This window comes from Colobus angolensis, unplaced genomic scaffold (assembly GCF_000951035.1).
Source record: "Colobus angolensis palliatus isolate OR3802 unplaced genomic scaffold, Cang.pa_1.0 Scaffold74, whole genome shotgun sequence".
In the NCBI taxonomy this organism is placed as follows: Eukaryota; Metazoa; Chordata; class Mammalia; order Primates; family Cercopithecidae; genus Colobus; species Colobus angolensis.
In genome coordinates, this window is record NW_012121154.1 from 11,382,404 (window position 1) to 11,402,574 (window position 20,171).

Below are 20,171 nucleotides of genomic sequence, written 5' to 3' on the forward strand. Positions count from 1 at the left end.
TCTTTCCGAGTCTTTAAATACCTATTTTTAGAGCAGATAATATATACTAGGTATTTGAACTGATAATCTCATTTAATGCATCCAACAACTTTATGAACTGGGCACCATGGTTATTCTTGGTTTACAAATGCAGACACGGAGGTAAGTACGTTGCCCAAGTTAGCAAGAAGCAGGGCTGGGCATGGAACCTGAGCTGCCTAACTCCAGAATTCATGTACTGAGCCACTGCGTTGAACTGACCTTCTCTACTAATTCCTCCACCTCGGCTCAAGTCTCATGCCCTTGAACATCTGCTTTAACAATTTATTGGTTAATTAATTCAATAGCTTTATATTTGTCATGCTCACTATTTTAATAAGTGATTCTTTTCAAGTTAGCTATTTGGAAGTTGGGAAATATCCCTAAATTATTTATCATATGTCAAATATAAACTAGATAAAACTTATTTCTTAATGAAGGTAAGAATGGAATACTCAAATGGAATGAATAAAGACCAAATTTAAGTTAATATCTTATTAAAAGGACAAATTAATGGCAATTTCATCTCTTGTCAGCTCTGCTCTTTGTACCATTGGCTAGAGTAATTTGTTTAATTAATCTGAAGTCTTCTTGTTAATTACAGATCATTTACCATACCCAATAAAAGACTGTGCCTTTGAATTCCTCAAGTATGCTTACATTGCATTTACTTCTGTGTTTCTTTGTAAAGAGGCAGACAAAATAAATTTAGCCAGGTTATTCTAAGGAAAATATTAGCTTAATTTAGGCTAGTAAATAAGTACCACTACTTATACAATACTCTATTTAATGAAATTGTGAATGGCTGTCCCTCTTCATGAATATTAAGCCCTAAATATGTTCATGCATTCATAACATATGTCTCATAGTCACACAGACAAGACACCTAAGATTCAACTGCTGCTAATGCCCTGGGGAGTAAAGATCTTGATGATAATTAGCAAATTTGTAATAGGTTCTACTTAGTCTTAACATGAAGGATAATGAAAAGTTATCATATATAGACCCTGCATTTCTATTTTCAGTGAAAAATAAAACAAAATAGTAAAAACTTCATCCTGGCAATGAAACATTAACATAAAATCTAAAATTACTAATGAAGTGCAATTTTTATTAACTAGTGACTAATATAAGATTTGCTAAAGTTTGAAGTTTTTCTTAAAATATGTAAATAATTCACTCGGGAGGCTGAGGCAGGAGAATTGTTTGAACCTGGGAGGTGGAGGTTATAGTGAGCTGAGACTGCGCCACTGCACTCCAGTCTGGGTAACAAAGCAAGACTTTGTCTCAAAAACAAACAAACAAACTATATATATACACACACACACACACACACACACACACACACACACATCTATTATATATAATATATATTTAAATAATTTATTTTGTAATTATACTCCTATCTACCTAAGGTGTCAAATCACATTGAAAATAATCAGATAATGAAGTTAAAAATTTCTAATACTGTGTTTGAAAGATAGTGTTGAAAATACTAGTTTTATGTTAATTGTTTAATCTCCATTAAAAATATGACATGAATAACTGAATGTTTAAAAGAAAAAAATTCCTACACCTGTTCACTACATTCCCCCACAACTTGGATTTAATCAAATTTTGTCATTTTAAAGTTTTTCTTTTTCTTTTTTTTTTTTTGAGACAGAGTCTTGCACTGTTGCACAGGCTGGAGTGCAATGGCATAATCTTGGCTCACTGCAACCTCCACCTGCCAGGTTCAAGCAATTCTCCTGACTCAGCCTCCTGAGTAGCTGGGATTACAGGTGCCTGTCACCATTCCTGGCTAATTTTTTGTATTTTTAGTAGAAATGGGGTTTCACTATGTTGGCCAGGCTGGTCTCGAACTCCTGACCTTACGATCCACCCCTCCCTCGGCCTCCCAAAGTGCTGGGATTACAGGCATGAGCCACCGCGCCCAGGCTTTTAAGCATTTTTTAACTTAAACGATTAGATCTAGGATTCCTAATTATTACAGAATAAATAAATGAAACACATAGAAAATTACAAGAGTTTAAGTAAAAAAGTGCTGTAATGGCTGATGTATTAGCTAAGCAAGATTATCTAGGAAGTACAAAGACCTTAATTTATGGAAGGTCTAACAATTTGAAATTTGGCTGCATTCATCAGACTTGTAAATCTGATTCTCAGGTTTCAGAGCCAGAATATCAAAAATTGGGTAAAATCTCTAGCTTTTAGAACCAGAATTCTAAATCTTGAGTAAATGCATTTCAGCCCTGGAAAAGGAACAATTTTGTATGAAAGGATATTCAAATAACCCTTCATTGAGCGACCACAATGAGCCCTGAAGATTTACATGATTGAGCTGGAATTCAAAGCCAAAGACAAGAGAGAAGCATTTTGTTTTTCTGGGATGCACAAAGAGATATCCATAATTAAACATCACACTTCCCAAGGGCAGCATGTTTTCTTATATTGACAAGTAAAATGAGGTATTTCAAATCAGGCATTGCTGGCTTACAGTTATCTTTTGCATAGCTATTGTCTTAATGTATTTCTGGCTATTAGGCATTTGTCTATTTTTGGTTAGTGAGGCATGCATGCTAAAGAATTCTGGCTTTGCATAAAAAGCTGTAGTAATGTTAGTGGAATTACATTTCTACAGCAATATCTTAAGTATAATTATGGACATTTTGACTAGTCACACATACATTTTATATTCAAAGAAGAGTAGCTGTAACTTTAGTGTAATTAGTACAATTAAAATAACTACTACAAATAGGAAAAAAAACTTTCAAAAGTACCTATTTAGACTCAACTAAATGCTTTACTTTGCCTTATTTGTCACAGCTAGTTAAACATATTGCACATTAATCCTATGATATGTTGGGGAAATGCCAAATTAACCACATTTGCTTAACATTCCATCAAAAAAGTCAGAGACTAATGATAGATTATGTATTCAGTAACTCTTTTGTTCTTGGTCAAAAAATGCCACATTACTTTAGCCTGATACTACCATAACTACTAACTACCAAAAAGCAGCAATATTTAGAAATTATACCTTCTATAATTGTCCTCTACTTTCCTACCTGCACCCTAATCAGGTTAAATCTTTAATTTTGTTTTCAACCTGCAAAGAATATGTTAAACTTAGATCAAATATCCAAAAAATTAATGTGCTTTTTTTCAAAAGTGACCATTTTATTTAAAAAGACATTTTAACTCCTGCTTTCCATTCTAAACATTATTCATGAAAATTAACTTTGTTATATAATATCCAGGCATATTATTAAATTTTATTTGTAAAGTTATTACTACTGTCACATAAACACACATAAAATTATTTGGATATTATCAGAACTTAATAAAAGATCTCACCTATCTATACATCCATATAAAACACATATCCTATAAAAATGCAAAGGATCTAGAGTAAGACCTGAGCTATGGAAGTCACTGATGGGCTCTGCTCAAGCTCAGAAGCCTCTTTGGATCATTAAGCCAATGATACACGGTTGGCTGTGAGAGGAAGGCAAGGTGCAATTTAGGCTCATCAAAATACATTTTAATGTCAAGTACAAACTGACTTTTTACAGCTTTCAAAGTTACCACAGGAAATGTCTTGAAGACCAAGTTTCTTAAATAATTTGTAACAATTTTATTCTTAGTTCGTTTGCCTTACTAGCTAAAATCTGAGGCAATATGATATATGCATTTTACATGTTCTTTCAAAATGTGCTTACAACATACTTATGAATGATCTTTAATGATTTTCCTTATGTAAAACTCCCACACTGACAAATGATAGTTCCTTAATTCAGCCAAGTGTCCTCAAATCATCTCAACCTACATATCCCAGATTAATTACATTTCAGAACTGTTTTTTGTTTTTTTGGTTTTTTTGCCCCCCACAGGACGTGTTTATAAGCCCTGGACTAAGGAAATTGTCTGCTTCAGTTGCCAAGATTATAATTTGGAAAAGCTAATTTTACTGAGTGTTTTTTATGTGCTAATGGCTTTACATAAATCACTTCCTCCTTTAATTATCAGGGCTATCCACCATCTTATGAAGAAGGTAACCTTATCATCATTTCACGTATGAGAAAATTAAGCTTAGAGAGGTTAAACGACTTGGCTGAGGCACACAACTAATAAGAGATGAATACTGGATCTACAAGCAGGCCAATGTGATTCAAAGCCTCAACTCTTATTCCCCCACATCTGACTCCTTCTTGTTGCCCATCCCAGCCCGTACCTTGGATACCTTACACGCCTTGCCGTATCAGAATCTTTAACCACAGAACAATCTTTCTGAATCCACTACTGGGCTCTACAGTTTGTTCTCCATAACGACCTCAGAGTGATCTCTTTAAAATGAAAGGTTGGTGGAGTAACTCCTCAGCCTAAAACCCTCAACACCTTTCCTTTCACTTAGGATAAAGGTCCCAAATTTACAATATCCTGAATGGTCTGGCTCTGGTCTCCTATCTAGCTGTATCCCCTTCCCTCTTGATTCCAGGTCCAGCCACTCCAAGGTTTTCTTTCAGTTCCTAGAACATAGCCAGCCTCTTCCCACCTGTGGCCTTTGCACCTGCTGTTCCTTCCTTTGGGTATGCTGTGCCCCACCATCCACAGACCTTCAGTCAATAATCTCTACTGCTTCATACTCCACTCAAATACCATTTCCTCAGGAACACCTTTCCAAATTACACCACACTTTACTCAAGACTGGATCTAGTTTCTCTGTCATACCCTTTCCCAGCACTCAGTATACTTCTTTGTCAGCCCCTAGCAAGGTTTGCTATGGCATATTTATACAATCATTTAATCAACATCTGTCTTTCCACTAGAATAGAAGTCCTCACACTTTAACATGGGTCGACATCACCTAGAGTGTTTATTTCAAAAAATGACCACAGGATCCCACCTCTGGAGTTTCTGTTTCACTGTGTCTGAAGTGAGGTCTAGAACCCTGCAGTTACTACTTTCCAGGTGATGCTGATGGCTGGACTGGGCACTGATCCAGTACAGTGGTTCTCAATCCTGGATAAACATTAGAATCACCTGGAGAGCTTTAAAATTTACCAGTGTCCATGCCCTCACCCCCAGAGGTTTTGATTTAATTGGGCTAGGCTGCAGCCCAGAAGGTCTTATTCCAAATATTGCATACTTATACTAAAAAAGTATTTGTTTACCTAAAATTCAATTTTAACAAAGTGTCTGGTATTTTTACTTACTTAATCTGACAACTCTACTTATGAGTCCTGCTGTAACAAAACAGATAGTATATAATATACTTATGCACTTATATTTTATATAATATATAAAATATACATAATATAGTATATACTTATGCACTTATACTTTATATAACATGTTATATATGTAACATATGTTATATGTGTTATATGTTATATATGATATATGTTACATATATTATATACATTACAGATACATATTACATATATTATATACATTACAGATATATTACATATATTATATACATTACAGATATTATATATATTACATATATATATGAGACTATGACCTGACCCTTTCTCTCTGCAGAGCAGAAAAACGATGGGACTAAATAAGTGGAATTTGTAGACCTAAGAGGACATTTTTCCCCTGAGGTTTGGACCTTAGAAGTAGTTACCAACAGACTGTGAAATCTAACCTGGGATCTTTTTAAAATAGAGCAAATTCTCAATGTGAAATCATTTAAAATGATGACGGAATGACTTTGCGGTTTCCTTAAGCTGTGGGCTGTGGACCTCATCTTGGGCAAGCAGTGACAATGCAGCATCAACATTGTTGCTCTGACATCAGCCGATGAGTCACCTGGGCAGGGCTACTGCTGGGACTCGACACTTCATATATCAGAAGGAGGCAGAAAATTATTTGTTTGATAAACATCACAGAAAAAAATAAAATGTTGAACACATAACTTTGTGTCTGATAATGCAATTCTATCCTTCTCACATCTATGGACAAAGTCCTGTGTAGTCTTCCAATTTCGGAGTAAGATCAGTGATTTCATAACCTACATAAACTGATACATTAAGTTTGAATTTTTGATGCTGTGAAGGATCTACTTAATCCCAGCCTGGTATGTTTAACAGCATTATGGGTAAACTAGAGATTCCTAAATTGAGACTCCTCTGACATTAATGGACATCACATGATCTTCTGTTTCTCTACATAAGTAACCTGCCAGGTCTCTGATTTAAGGACATTCAAATATTTTAAATATTAAACAGGATTCTTCTATAAATACTCATAAAACTCGATAATTTTATCAAATATTGCTATCTTCTGCTTTATACAACGTTCACTGGTCAGATTTAACATGACACTTTTCACTAACCACAATATTTTAACTGTTTATGAGAACAGATTACCGAATGATTGCATGGGCATCCGAGCAAATTCCAGCAACCTATGTAATAGAATATGGAAATTTACATGAACCCCAGAGGACCAAGTACAATTGTGGCAGTGGAAGGTGAGAATGATAGAAAGTTCATCACACCAAGATCAAGGTTAGCCGCACATTTACATGACTTATTTCAATTCACCCAACTTCAGGCAAACACATGCAAAAACAAAACACTTCAGATTATTTTCTTGGAAGTAATAAAGGTCTAACACTGTTAAAAACAGATACTTTAAAACATAAGACCTATGACTGTATAAAATACCCCCAATTTTCTGGGGTTTTTTTTTTTTGTCAGAATAGCTTACCAAATCCAAAAGCACTGGAACCTCCAATGCTCTGTGATGCCTGGACACTTGTAGATGTGTACAGTCCTGTCACCAGCAAGCCGTCAAAGAAGGTGCTTGTTGAAATTGTCACTGAAATGTAAGAAAGAAAAAAAAACTCAATACAGTCAGAATAACACAATATATTTCTGAAGTGTTAGACACTGTCAAAACAATCTTTACTCATTAACCAATTATTTTTATACTATCCCTAGTTGGTATTTTTTGTATGAGAAATTACAGCAGAATGTAAAGAAGCTCGGAACTCCAGTGTCTACAATTGCTGGTCCTAAATTTAGAACATCAGTCCTACCTTTCTGCATTCATTTACACATTGCCTATGTGAACAATCATCTGAAAATAATGTAATATTGAATAGATGGTTTCCCCACCTCCACTACCACGCCTGAAGGCAGCCAAAGAGTCAAAGGCATTGCTGGAGCTCTGGCATTATGATAAAATGCTTTTTTTTCTTTTTTTTAAGTATTTCATACTGTGGGAAACAACTGTACATCGGCTGAAAGAAGAACAGTAAGATGAACCACATTTCTTATTGTGAGTCCACATTTCATAGATGAGTTCCCTGAAGTTTTCCAACAAAAGCAGACTAATTTGCATGAAGACAGCCAGACTTTTTCCTCTTGTGAAAAAGAAAGGAAGATCACTGCATGCTTTAAGTTTTAGAACAAAGTCTGAAAGAGGAGTGGTTTCATAACCATAAAATCAGGACATTGCTGGGAAGAAAAGGATCAAATTAAATGTATATGTATGCTACTCAGGCTTGGCTTCTTCAAATTATATCTTGCTCACCACCCTAAAAACTCATCATAATTTCCTGCTTGACATAACATTTTCTCCTGCATAGGTTTTTTAAGATTGAGATGATGCCATTTGTAGAAAGCAGCCAAGGGAAGGTAATAACATTATTTAGGTAGTACACAGTACAAGGTCGTCATCATCCTTGGTGGCAATAAGGAGAATGACCAGAGTCACATTAACTTTAATGAGCATGTTTAAATTAAACTCCAGAAAATCCGGTGAACAGAGCTAAATGGTCTGAAACATCCACATTATAAAGTGTAAAACAAGACACGTATCGATAGAATAGCCTGACATCTTGCTACTACCATAATGGTATGGGGGATTGGAATAAATCACCTTCTAATCCTTTAATAAGAAATAATAGCTAATATTTTTTAGTGCTGGCAAGTCAACCACTCAGCTGGGTACTCAGGTAAGTAGTTTACATATATTATCTCATTTAATTGTCAAAACATACCTATAAGAGGGGTACTATTATTATTTCCAGCATACAAAAGAAGAATGTGTAGAACAGAGCCATTAAGAACCTGGCCCGGGACCATCTGATACCATCTAAAATGTTTTGATGCTGTCTATATGGACATTTCCTGTTTCTTCTTTCCTCCCCTCAGATCCCAAAGTGGCAAAGTAACCATGGTCAAACTCCATCAAGGCAGGCATCTCAAGTATTTCGTTCACTGATCTATCTCAAGTCTCTAGAATAATTTATGGTACTCTTCAGTGCTCAATATTTAGTGAATTATTAATGAATAATTTATTCATATAAAAGTAGTATAAGCTTATTTTATCTTTAGCTTGTTTCCAGAGGAAAAGTATGTTATGAATCCTAGAATTTATACATCAGATGAGCCCCACTTGGAAAAGCCACATGGAAAAAAAGAAGACAGAGAAAACCTGGCTATTTAAATAAGTAAAATGCTTTCCGGAGTGCAAGACAGATCAATGCAGAGAGAAACTGACTAAAAGACCAGCCAAAGACATTTTTTAAAAGGCATAACTATGCATAAATTTTATCAGATGCTGTATGCTTACACAAATCATCTAAAGAAAAAAAATACTTGTTTGAAATGAATTGCTTATAATCTGCTTGCTAGAGTTCAGAATTTTTTAAGGAAAAAATGATATTTGCCTTTGGAAAAATGTTACTCTTTTGACAGCAGAATAAGCATTCCTTTTCCTCGTTTAAGCAGATGTGATGCACAATCCATATGTGAACTGGTAATCGGTCTCTTTTTTTTTTTTTTTTAAGAAAGAGGAGGAAATGTTGCCCAGACTCTCATGGGATTTAAGGCATATCTTTCTGGTCACCAGGCTTCCACTTCTTCAGGAAGATAATGGGTCCAATCTCTGTATGTGAAAACCACTGGACACAGTGTAGATTCTCTGTTAGCATGCAGACCATTTCAGAATGTCTGCAGCCCACGTTTTCACTGACTGGAACACTAGTGGTGAACCCATGAGCAGTATAAAGGAGCATACTGAAAACTTCACACCAAGGAACTTCGACTTTGAAACTATGTCAGGAACACCCTTCTCTCCACCCCCTTTCTTTCCCTTTCACCGAAAAGCTTCCACTTATCTCTACTTGCAGCCCTGGGTTAATCTGCCAGTTTCCTGTGACATCGGCCCCTGCAGTTTTCGGTTGTCACATGAGGCCCTCTCCCCCCAGCTTCTCCCTTTGGTGTCTTCCTGATTCCTTTCTATCAAGCTATGTGACTCCGTATGCGCACCAGCTCTAATCTTTCCTCTGTGCCCTGACTTGACTTTTTTCCTCTAATTTCACTGGACTCCCTTTTCAAGCACTATTTTAGCTTCTCTAGTCTTAACTCATCACTTACATCCACAACCTGGTGCCATCCAGGCAACTGGAATGGTTCTTGAAAGCAGAAAAGTGATTTATGGTAAGTTAAAGGGAAAATTTACCATACACAGAAATAATATGGTACATGATTTTAAAAACTGAGGTTCACACTTGTGAATGTAAAATTATTTTAATATGTATATGAACTAGAAGGAAACATAACTTTCATAGTCAACAATTTGGCCCATCGATGAAGCTGATTAAAGACAGAGATAAAACTGCTACTATTTAAAATTAACAAGCTCTCCATGAATCATAGGATTATCCATGTGTGTAGATCTAGATATATTCATCTGAAGGACGTAAAATACACTAATTCCCACTACAGATATTTTTGCAGTTTTCTGATACTCCGATTCAGAATGTTATGGTTCCAAGCTGCACAGTTTAAAATGTTCCATAGCGATTGTCACCTTAAAATGTTTCCTTTAAAAGTATTTATAAAATACACATGCATAAGTAGAAGTCGTAGTTAAGAGATATAAACTTGGGTATATTAGGATGAGGATAATTGGACAAATTTTTTATATTCGAACTGCTTTTAAGAAAAATAACTATTGGGCTACATGTGTTTGATGTCTAACTCAGACATGTTAAAAAGCAAATCCTTCATGCCCTTTCCAAGATTATCAGTCAAATGCTCTAATTAATGTTAAAATGGGGAACAAATATTTTCCATGTTAATTCACTCTCAAATTAGTTTATTATGTACTATGAACAATTGCCAAGTCTAGGTAGTGGGTATACAGATGTTTGTTGTACTAGCCTTTGGTTTTTTTGTTTGTTTTTGAGACAGAGTCTCGCTCTCTTGCCCAGGCTGGAGTGCAGTGGCACAATCTCAGCTCACTGCAACCTCCACCTCTTGGGTTCAAGCCATTCTTGTGCCTCAGCCTCTTGGGTATCTGTGACTATAGGGGTGTGCCACCATGCGTGGCTAATTAATGTATTTTTAGTAGAGATGGGGTTTCACCATGTTGACCAGGCTCGTCTTGAACTCCTGGCCTCAAGTAATCCACCTGCCTTAGCCTCCCAAACTGCTGGGATTATAGGCATGAGCCACCATGCCCACCTGTTGTACTAGTCTTTTCGCTTTCATTTTAGAAAACATTTATATTAAAAAGTTGGTGGGGAGGAGAAGAAATTTGTGGTAAATGCACTTCCAATGAGCAAATTAAGCCAAACAGTAAAATGTACTAGAAGGTACGTAATGCATTCAGACTTAAAGATTGAAGCAAGGTGCATGACTGATTAAGACAAAAAACTAAATAACTTCTATGAGCCAAGACTTGTGTTAGCACTGTAATTTGGGTTTTATTAACTGGACAGGCAGAGATATTTAGAAATAGTTCTCCCTTGACAAAAATGTTTATAAACTCCACCTGACATCCTGTCAATTCTAGCTATTTTATACAAATTAAAATAGATCACCACTATGGGATAGGACCCACAAGTTATCCATATCAGACACCAAAGGTTTACGTAAAATCATTAAATAATAATCTAATGAGCTTAAATAGGTAAACACCTATTTAAACAATCCATTCTCCTATATAATCAGTCTCCATTCATGGCTTTACAAACTTTTACGGTCAAATTTGTAAAATTCTTTCCCAAGGGACTTTTTCCCTCTTGGAGTCAATTTTTATCTTTCATAGTTTTGCATTAACGTGTCAATAGAACTGCCTACTTTATTACAGAGGAAAATATCACTATTAGAGATTTCAAATAGAATTCTGAACTTGACAGTCCATTTTAAGGGGGAAATAAAGCATGTATATTATTACCTATAATTAGAAAGCAAATGCATCTTAGATCACATAATTCCCTTGTTCAATAAACATCTCTAGCTTCCTAATGTCCGTAGATTAAAACCCTAAATCTTCAATGTGGTTTCAAAGGCCTTTGGGTTGTGGCCATAACCAGTCCCCCCCAGTCAAATTTCTCCATTTCAGCTGAAAACATCTGATTAAAAGATGTTAACTGGATTAAACAGTTAAACCAGAACATGTTCTGTACTTCTCTGCCTCCCGGCCTCTGCTCTCACCTAGAATGACCCCTCGCCAGGTTACCTTTTGTTAAGGTATTCAGTGCCATCTCTCTCATGCAGTCTGTTCTGACCTCCTGAGGAAAGTCACCTCTCCCTCCTCAGTGATCCCAGAGCTCATTCACACACTACTTTCCCCAGAGTTTGGCTCAAGGGAGAAGCTCAACTTTTGTTGAATTCAACCACATAGAAACATTTATTACAACATAAAATAACATAAAAGAATAAAATAAAATTGAGAGTATAATGTAGCCAGTGTAACCAAAGTCATAAAATCGAACTTCGGCAGTAAAAACTGGACCATTGTTATTCTTAGATATACATGAAAAATAAGTTTCCTCTGAAAAGTAAACAAAAAGTAAAAAATAACGCAGTATTCAATTATAGTACTCAAAAACCAGGTAGGTCTAGGAAAATTTTAGTTGGATTTTACATTTAACCATAATAGCTTTTCTTTTGCATATCTGTATTTTGTATGTGAATATATAGATACATATAAATGTACATACCAAATTAATCTGATAATTTTTGTCACTAAGACTTTACACTATTATCCTCACTAAGTTACTCTGCCATTTCCTCAAATAAAATGTAAGGGATCAAAAGGCTGAGCAGGTTACAAATATCTCTTCCACATCTGTGTTAAATTGGCAACGAGCTTAGCACCAGGAGACCATGAATATGGATTGCTGGGGTGTGACAGCGGAATGAAAACATGATGTAGTGACACAATTCAATTCTTATCAGTGTCTCAAAGAGTACCTCTGTCTTGAAATGACTAATTACAGTCAGTTATTATCTATTATAGCTTCTATTAAACATTCCCCACAAGACCCTAATACCATTCTTGCAGAAAATCACTGTAAGATGAAAGTCTAAAAGAAAATAAATTTAGACATTTAATGCTGTTTGCATTTCATTCTAAAGCTTCTGGTCTACAAATGCTCTACGGTCCATTAAATTTTGATCATTTCCAGGATATTCCATTACCACTTTATACAAAAGCTCTTTAGTATGTGCAGAAAAGAAATATATTCAGTAATACTCAAAATGATGTTCCCATTTTTTTTTTTCAGAACGACAAGCATCAGAGGATAGCAAATTACAAAAAAATTGAAATTAGGTACATAAGCATTAGTGATGATGCACCGATTGCAAAGTTTCCATTTCTTGATTTTGTATATTCTAACGCCAACAGAATCTAATATTGTCAATATTTAAGAAAACATCATCGCATTTTGCCTTATGAAGAGAAATTTGTTTGCTTTTTGAATACAGAACAAATTAAATAGTCTAAGGAACAAGTATCTTTCTCTGAAAATGAGACAAACAGCATATTTGCTGCAAAATTTCATCAACACTGTATGTTCAACTACTGATTCTTCCTTAAAGTGCCACTAGCTCTGGGCACCAAATAGAGACCATAAAAAAATACATTATAATTTCCATTCCAAACCTCCAGAAGAACATGACCCTTGCACTACTTCTCATTACATATATTAACTCCATTTTGACATGGTTTTCTGTGGATTTCAAAAATTAAGTCAGGTATTTCAATAATAGCATTCCCAAACCAACAATAGCAAAGAAAAAAATCATCCCAATAAATATGCAAAATAAATGACTGGAAGTCAAGATTCACTGAGGACATGAATCCACAGAAATGAAAATGGATCTTAAATAATTAGATCAGGATAACAAACTCAGTTTATTCCAGGAACAAATGGACTCCAGTCAGCCCTTTGTGAGGTAGAGGGAGATTGTTCCTACCTTACCTATCTATTCCAACAACTAATGATAAGGAGCACGATGAGGAAGGAGCTGGCTGCCCACCCAGTATAGTCTCCTGTCCATCTCTAGGGGAACATTGCTAAATGTACCACAGCCACCCTTCCCTACTTCCATAAGGCTTAGATAGCTGACTAGATCATCTCTAAGAACTCTTCACCCTCAGATTTAATAGATACCTCCTTAACAATAACAGCTAAACAATATTTGAGCACTACATGCCAGGTATTGTTCTAAATCTTTTATAGGTATTATTTAATCTTTTCAAAATCCTATGTGATAATTACTATAATTGTACCCCTTTTACCCATTAAAGCTGAAACAAAGAGGGGAGCGTGCTAAGTCATGTACCTTAACTAGCACATGAAAGGTGCTAGTTACATGGACATAGAGGTCATGTTCCCCAATCTGAATGGACTGCAGTAAGTAGAGCAGCCTCTCTCTCTCTTGTGTTATGCCCAAGAGGATGGCAGGAGCTTGATCTTTTCCTGGAAGGCAGTGCTTCCATGCTCTGGGTACACGGGTACAGTCTCCTGGCGTATCCCCAGCAGGCTGTTCTGTAGAATGTACTTAACCTGATGTCTGCTGTACCAATTATTATTACAGTCACTTGTTATCATTATTATTACTCCTCTTTTTCATTTTATATGGATCTGTGCTGTTCCTTGGGGGAAAAAGGAAGGAGGAGGAGTGGCCTCCAGGGAGGACTAACCGCAGTGTGATAAAGGACTAAGCTTAAGATCAAAATAATAAGGTCAAAGAGACCTGGATCAGCCCACCTCTGAAAGCAAGCAGAGAATGCCCTGCAAATGCTCTCCACCTTTGTCTCCACCTGCAAGGAGAGGAAAAACTGAGCATGATCCAGGAATTCTAGCAGGTGCAGGAGACCCATCACATGCAAAACTTCATGACAGATGAAAACACCTTCCAGTGTCTGAAAAATGCTCTTTGCTGGCTAGAGGAGGGGTACAGCACCTCTGTGGAACGCTATTATGATATACTTATTACCAATTCAGAGATTCAGATGAACCACACATAGCCTAAGTCTTATCTTCTGGCACCACCAGTAATAAAAGGAGATCCACTGAGATTTTTTTTTCTTCAAGTTCTTGGGAGATAAAACGGGTGCAGTCAAATGTGTTTGTGAATTTATCATTTTAAAATTAAGCCCTTTGGAAGTAAGTTTAAATGAGCGCACTTGGTGAATATAAATCTCTCCTACTCCATCCCTCTACATTGCCTTTCCTCTTCTTTATGTTCTAAACCCCAACCCACCCTACAAGCACTCTCTGACATACATACACACACACGTGCTCACTCAGAATTTCTAAAAATATTAACCTTGGAGTAAAAATCTCACATCTTATTCAGATGATCCCTTCCCTAGACTTGGAGACATATGTCAGAATAAAGCACCTGGAATGAGGTCCTGAAGAGTATTTTTGAAATCTCCAAAGACTGTCCAATCTAGCCTAAATAAAAATTCCTAAATAGCAATACTAACGATAAAGAATAAAAACATAATTTTATAATTCTCTACCAATTTTTAGCCCCAACCGCACCTAAAGTAGGAATAATTTCGTTTTATCATCCACTTTTGGCTTTTATAATTTAATTCTGAATTTTTAAAAAATTCTACAAATAATGAGAATTAGTTTCTATTACAGAACCCTAAATTTTTTTCTTTATAAATGACACTTTATTAAAATTTAGAGAACCATAGACAAGAGTAACTGGTATTTGTCATTTATCTCTGACCTTATTTTTCATGTTACCTCTATATGAGGCTGGATAATACTCATCCATGAAAATTTCATATTGTTGGCCCTGCACTCAATAAATTATTAAAGGGATGTGAATAGGAATGTGGTGTTCAGGTTTTCAGCAATTTTTATCCTTTTGTTCTTGCTTTTTTAAAGGAAAGAGTATCTTGTCTATAACTCAACATATCTTTGTAAAATTTAAGCAAAGATTAGTCTTAAAAGAAATCATTTTGGGAGATTTATTACTCCAAATCTCTATAAGAAGTTTTAATAATGTTTTTCTTTTGAGGCATGGATAATTTTCTAGGTTGAGAAAAACAAGCCTAGTAATTCTTATAAGCACATACACAGGTGAATACCTTACAATAAAATACACAGATGCCTAGAGAACAAATACATGTGTGATTTTTCTCCCCCAAAATCATCAGGTGTGTAAGCTTTTATACAATAAAAAAGGCTTCTAAATTTTCTGTTTCTATTATGTTTTGTTTTTTTTTATGTTGTTTTGACCAAAGGTAACTAAAGAAAATTTGAACTCATGTAACAAATAATGAAGTAACTCCTAATAGTGCCCCAAATAGTTTAAAACATAAAATATATGCCCCCCTCTTTTTTTTTGAGATGGAGTCTCACTCTGTCTCCAGGCTGGAGTGCAGTGGCACAATCTCGGCTCGCTGCAACCTCTGCCTCCTGGGTTCAAGCGAATTCTCCTGCCTCAGCCTCCCAAGCAGCTAGGACTACAGGCGCGTGCCACCAAGCCAATTTTTGTATTTTCAGTAGAGACGGGGGTTTCACCATGTTGACCACGATGGTCTTGATCTCCTGACCTTGTGATCCACCCACTTCAGCCTCCCAAAAGTGCTAGGATTACAGGCGTGAGTCACCGCACCCGGGCAGCTTTTGATTGTAGTTCAACATATTGAAAATATGCCATTACAAAATTCTTAAATATTTTCATGTTTGCAACAACATTGTGCTTGTGCAAGAACATGCCAAGAGTGACTTTGATGATACTCGTGCGTATGTCATATATGTTATGTTAGTAAAATATCTAGATCAACATTAATAATTGATAGAATTCCTAATAGACATAGTTAAACCAAATGCAGCTCTAAAATATCTTTTTTTTTTTTTTTTTTTTTTTTGAGACAGAGTCTCTCTCTGTTGCCCAGGCTGGAGTGCAATGGCGCGATCTCAGCTCACTGCAAGCTCCCCCTGCTGGGTTCAAGCCATTCTCCTGCTTCAGTTTCCCGAGTAGCTGGGATTACAGGCATGAGCTACCACATCTGGCTAATTTTTTTGTATTTTCAATAGAGACGGGTTTTCACTGTGTTAGCCAGGATGATTTCAATCTCCTGACCTCATGATCCACCTGCCTCGGCCTCCTAAAGTGCTGGGATTACAGGCGTGAGCCACCGCACCGGGCCTAAGTTTTTTAAACAAGTTTTTCCACAGTATTCTCTTTTAGTACTTCCATATGTTCATTTCAATATACTAAAAGTAATCATAAGCAAGTGTCCTAAAATAAAAAATTCATTTAAATATATGTTGAGTATATTACACATGGCATACACATGATTAAACTAACTATAAAATTCTATTACTAATTTATATAAGACAAATTTTAAAACTGTCACTTATTTTATGATCAGACCCTATGGGTGTGAGACTATGTGTGTATTGCTCCCTTTATTCATCTATTAAGCAAATATTTATAAAGCGCCACTCTTGATACTGAGAACATAATGATAAACCATCTGTATGTTTATAAAAATAACATTTTTATTGTTCCTGTCCCTTTTAGAAGAATGTATTCCACATTTCAAAATCCAATTCATAATACCTAAAATTATTATTGCTGACACCGAAATTCACAAAATAAATGTTAAATTCACAAAATAATGTTAAATAAATGACATTCAGGTACTAGCACAGATAGTTGCTCTAATATGCTACAACTGAATTCTAAGATTTTCAGATTAAAATAATTACCAAATAAGGATATAATGTAAACGACATTTACATTGATAGATGGCATCTGATAGTTATTTGGGAAAGTATAAAAGAAGAAATAAATGCACAACTAATTTATGTAACATTAAATTGTAATTATAAATAATATTTCTCCTATGGGTAAAACGGAAAATGCTTTTTATTTTAGAGGATGGCACTTAGTACAATAAGTCTTAAAATTTCTTAAAATAACAAAGTATCTTTGTGGTTAAGTATAAACTTGTGTTTTCAATATAGTTACAAGACAATTTTTCCAAGGATAAGGATGGAGAAAAACTCCAGGTGTGAATAATTATCAGGAGATGTCTTGAGGCCTAGGAGTTTAGGAACAAGTTAAGTGATTAGTTATCTAAAGAGTGTTTAAATGAAAGGACTTTGCAAAGGACTAAGTATGCTTTGCTGGCTTTAATATTCCTCATGTTCTGGTATACAATTTCTAATTAAATCTTAATCTACCCTTAGCACATACTTGGTTTGGATTTGTTGATTTTTTTTATTTTAGAAAACTGATCTAAATTCTTAAGTTGGTGACATGGCATAGAAAACCATAGTTGGATGAAAAGCAAACTAAAATATAGATATATTTATATAAACATATATCTTGCTCACAATTATCCATACACAGAAATGCTTAAGATATAAGTTCTAAACAATTTCCAATATCAATTAAAATACCTATTAAACACCGATGGACTCAAATTCTGTGTGCTGGACTCAAATTCTGTAAGTGCCAATTTGATCAATACAATTATTACTTTTTAGTCAAATAACAAATATTTGTTAGAACTATTAGCCAACGAAATTCCCCCAAAGGTCATTTTACTTTTATAACCAAAACTTTCAATCACCTGAGAAGCTTTTTAAAATTCAGACTCCCAGTTCCCAAAGGGATTCTGTTTCTGTATTATTGGGATAAAGCCCAGGAATCAGTGTATTTAACAATGTCCATCTAGGTGTATTTTGTGTGAGTGGTCCTGGGGTAGACCAACTACAGTGATATAAAAAGCTGCAAATCCACAGCTCTTAAGAAACAGAATTTCCAACGAAGGCTATCCATGGATGAAAAATTATAATTGAATTGAATTGAGGCTACATTATGAATTCCACTACAGTAAGAAGCCATTTTGCCTTTTATTATACTGCAGTTTCCTCCTAGTGTAAATGATGTTTAACAAGATGAGGATGTAATGGGACACCTGTTCTTAGAGACCTCATGTATGCCAGAGAATTTTCTCTAACTGACAAGGACTGAAACCAATCCAGAATGAGGATGATGAGCCAACATTGTAGGGGATTTTGGGTGAGCACTAAAGAGCAATGTCACAGCCCTGTGGTGATGTTCTTGGCAAACAAGGCCACTATATATTCTGGCTGAACTGATAACAAAGAAAAGTAACTAAATATTTTCTGAATTTTGCAGGTATATGTTGAAAGAACAGTTAGCCAACATTACATATATTATAATAATTCAATCCAAAAAATAATTGGAGGTGAAGACATGAGGTTAGGTCAGCATATCTTGTTGCAACCTGCTCTATTCTGACTGCCTTTAGGTCATCAGAATTTCTTGAATTTACCAATGAACCAACATCAAGTTAAATGGCATCTGGTTGCTGCTAGAGTCTTCATTGTAGTACTTACCTGACCCATGAAGCAGAAATAGTGGTCAGTGATCATGTATAACTTTTTCAGCATAATGGCTGAAGCACTGAGCTCACTGCCAGTGTCTAGGTCATCTCATTACTACTTCACCCACCTTGAGCTTCAACTCTTATCTAAAAACCACTTGTCTTCTAAATTTTTCATTTGCAATACCCTTCTTGGTGAAGAAGGTCAAAACAGAATTCAAATAGCTAGACTTTCCCACCACCAAAGTCACAGCAAACACCGAATTAGCAAATACTGAAGCATTTCTCCTAGGAGACATACAGAGTTAGGGTCCTGTGAGGCTTTGGTCACATTTTCATCAACTGATCATATATAGTTTTGGTTTATGTGTGTTTCTGTTTCAAGACAACCTTATTTAGCATATATTGATTCATTATAACAGTGAACTCATGGCCAACAGTAACATAACTCATGCCTGAAGCAAGCTATCTAACACCCATATTTTCTCTATAAGGCACATCACTACCTTCAGCACTTTGGTACCTCCCCTCCTCGGGGCCATTTTAAACAGTGAAATCACCAACAAAAATTTGAAAGATGCACTCCAGCCTATGAAGGAACACTTGTTTACAGTAGGAGAGCTGAGGCAAGAAGGCAGAGCATTTGACTTCAGCACGTCTGGCAACTCAAAAGTTTTCACTGCTCTGCAAATGACTGTCAAAGTGCCACAAGTGTTGATTTTGAGGTCACAAATAAATTTTAGTCAATAGATGAAATCACAAAGAAGGAACTTGCAAATAATGAGGATCATTATCTGTCTTATTTGCCCTAAGACAGAGGCCTCATATATTGCTCACCTCATGGCAAGTCTATTAGTTTGCTAGGGTTGCCATAACAAAATACCATAGATGGGGTGGTGTAAACAACAGACATTTATTTTTCCACAGTTCTGGAGGCTGGATATCTGAGAGCAACGTGTTCACAGGTTTGCTTTTCCTGAAGCCTCCCTCATCGCTTAGCAGACGGCCACCTTCTCACTGTGACCCCGCATGACCTTTCCTCTATCTGCGCATGTCTGTACCCACATTTCTTCTTCTTATAATGACACCAGTCATATTGGATTAGGGCCATCCCAATGACCTCATTTTAATTTAATTACCTCTTAATAAATTTTATCTCTAAATATAATCATATTATGAGTTACCAGGGATTAGGACTTCAATATATGAATGGCGGGGGGTTTGGTGGGGTGGGGCGGGGCCAGGGGAGGGGGAAGGCGGGGTCGGACAGTTCAGCCTATAATGCATTTCGTTATTTTTTGACAGGGTCTCACTCTGTTGCCTGGACTGGAGGGTAGTGGCACGATCAAGGATCACCACAGCCTCAAATTCCTGGGCCAAGTGATCTTCCCTCCTCACCCTCTTGAGTCGCTGGGACTACAGGTGCACACCACCATGCCCAAATAATTTTAAAAAATGTTCAGTATAGATAAGGTATTAACACGTTGCCCAGG

General features: G+C 35.9%; 1 protein-coding gene across 1 annotated transcript in view; it reads right to left on the bottom strand.

The window, feature by feature from the left end:
- The window catches only part of RELN (reelin), a 536,970-nt gene that overhangs the window by 461,141 nt on the left and 55,658 nt on the right, over nt 1–20,171 (bottom strand). The window contains exon 2 of the mRNA XM_011927764.1: nt 6,742–6,852. Within this exon, the coding sequence (XP_011783154.1) occupies nt 6,742–6,852 (111 nt within the window). The remainder of the gene's footprint in view (nt 1–6,741; nt 6,853–20,171) is intronic.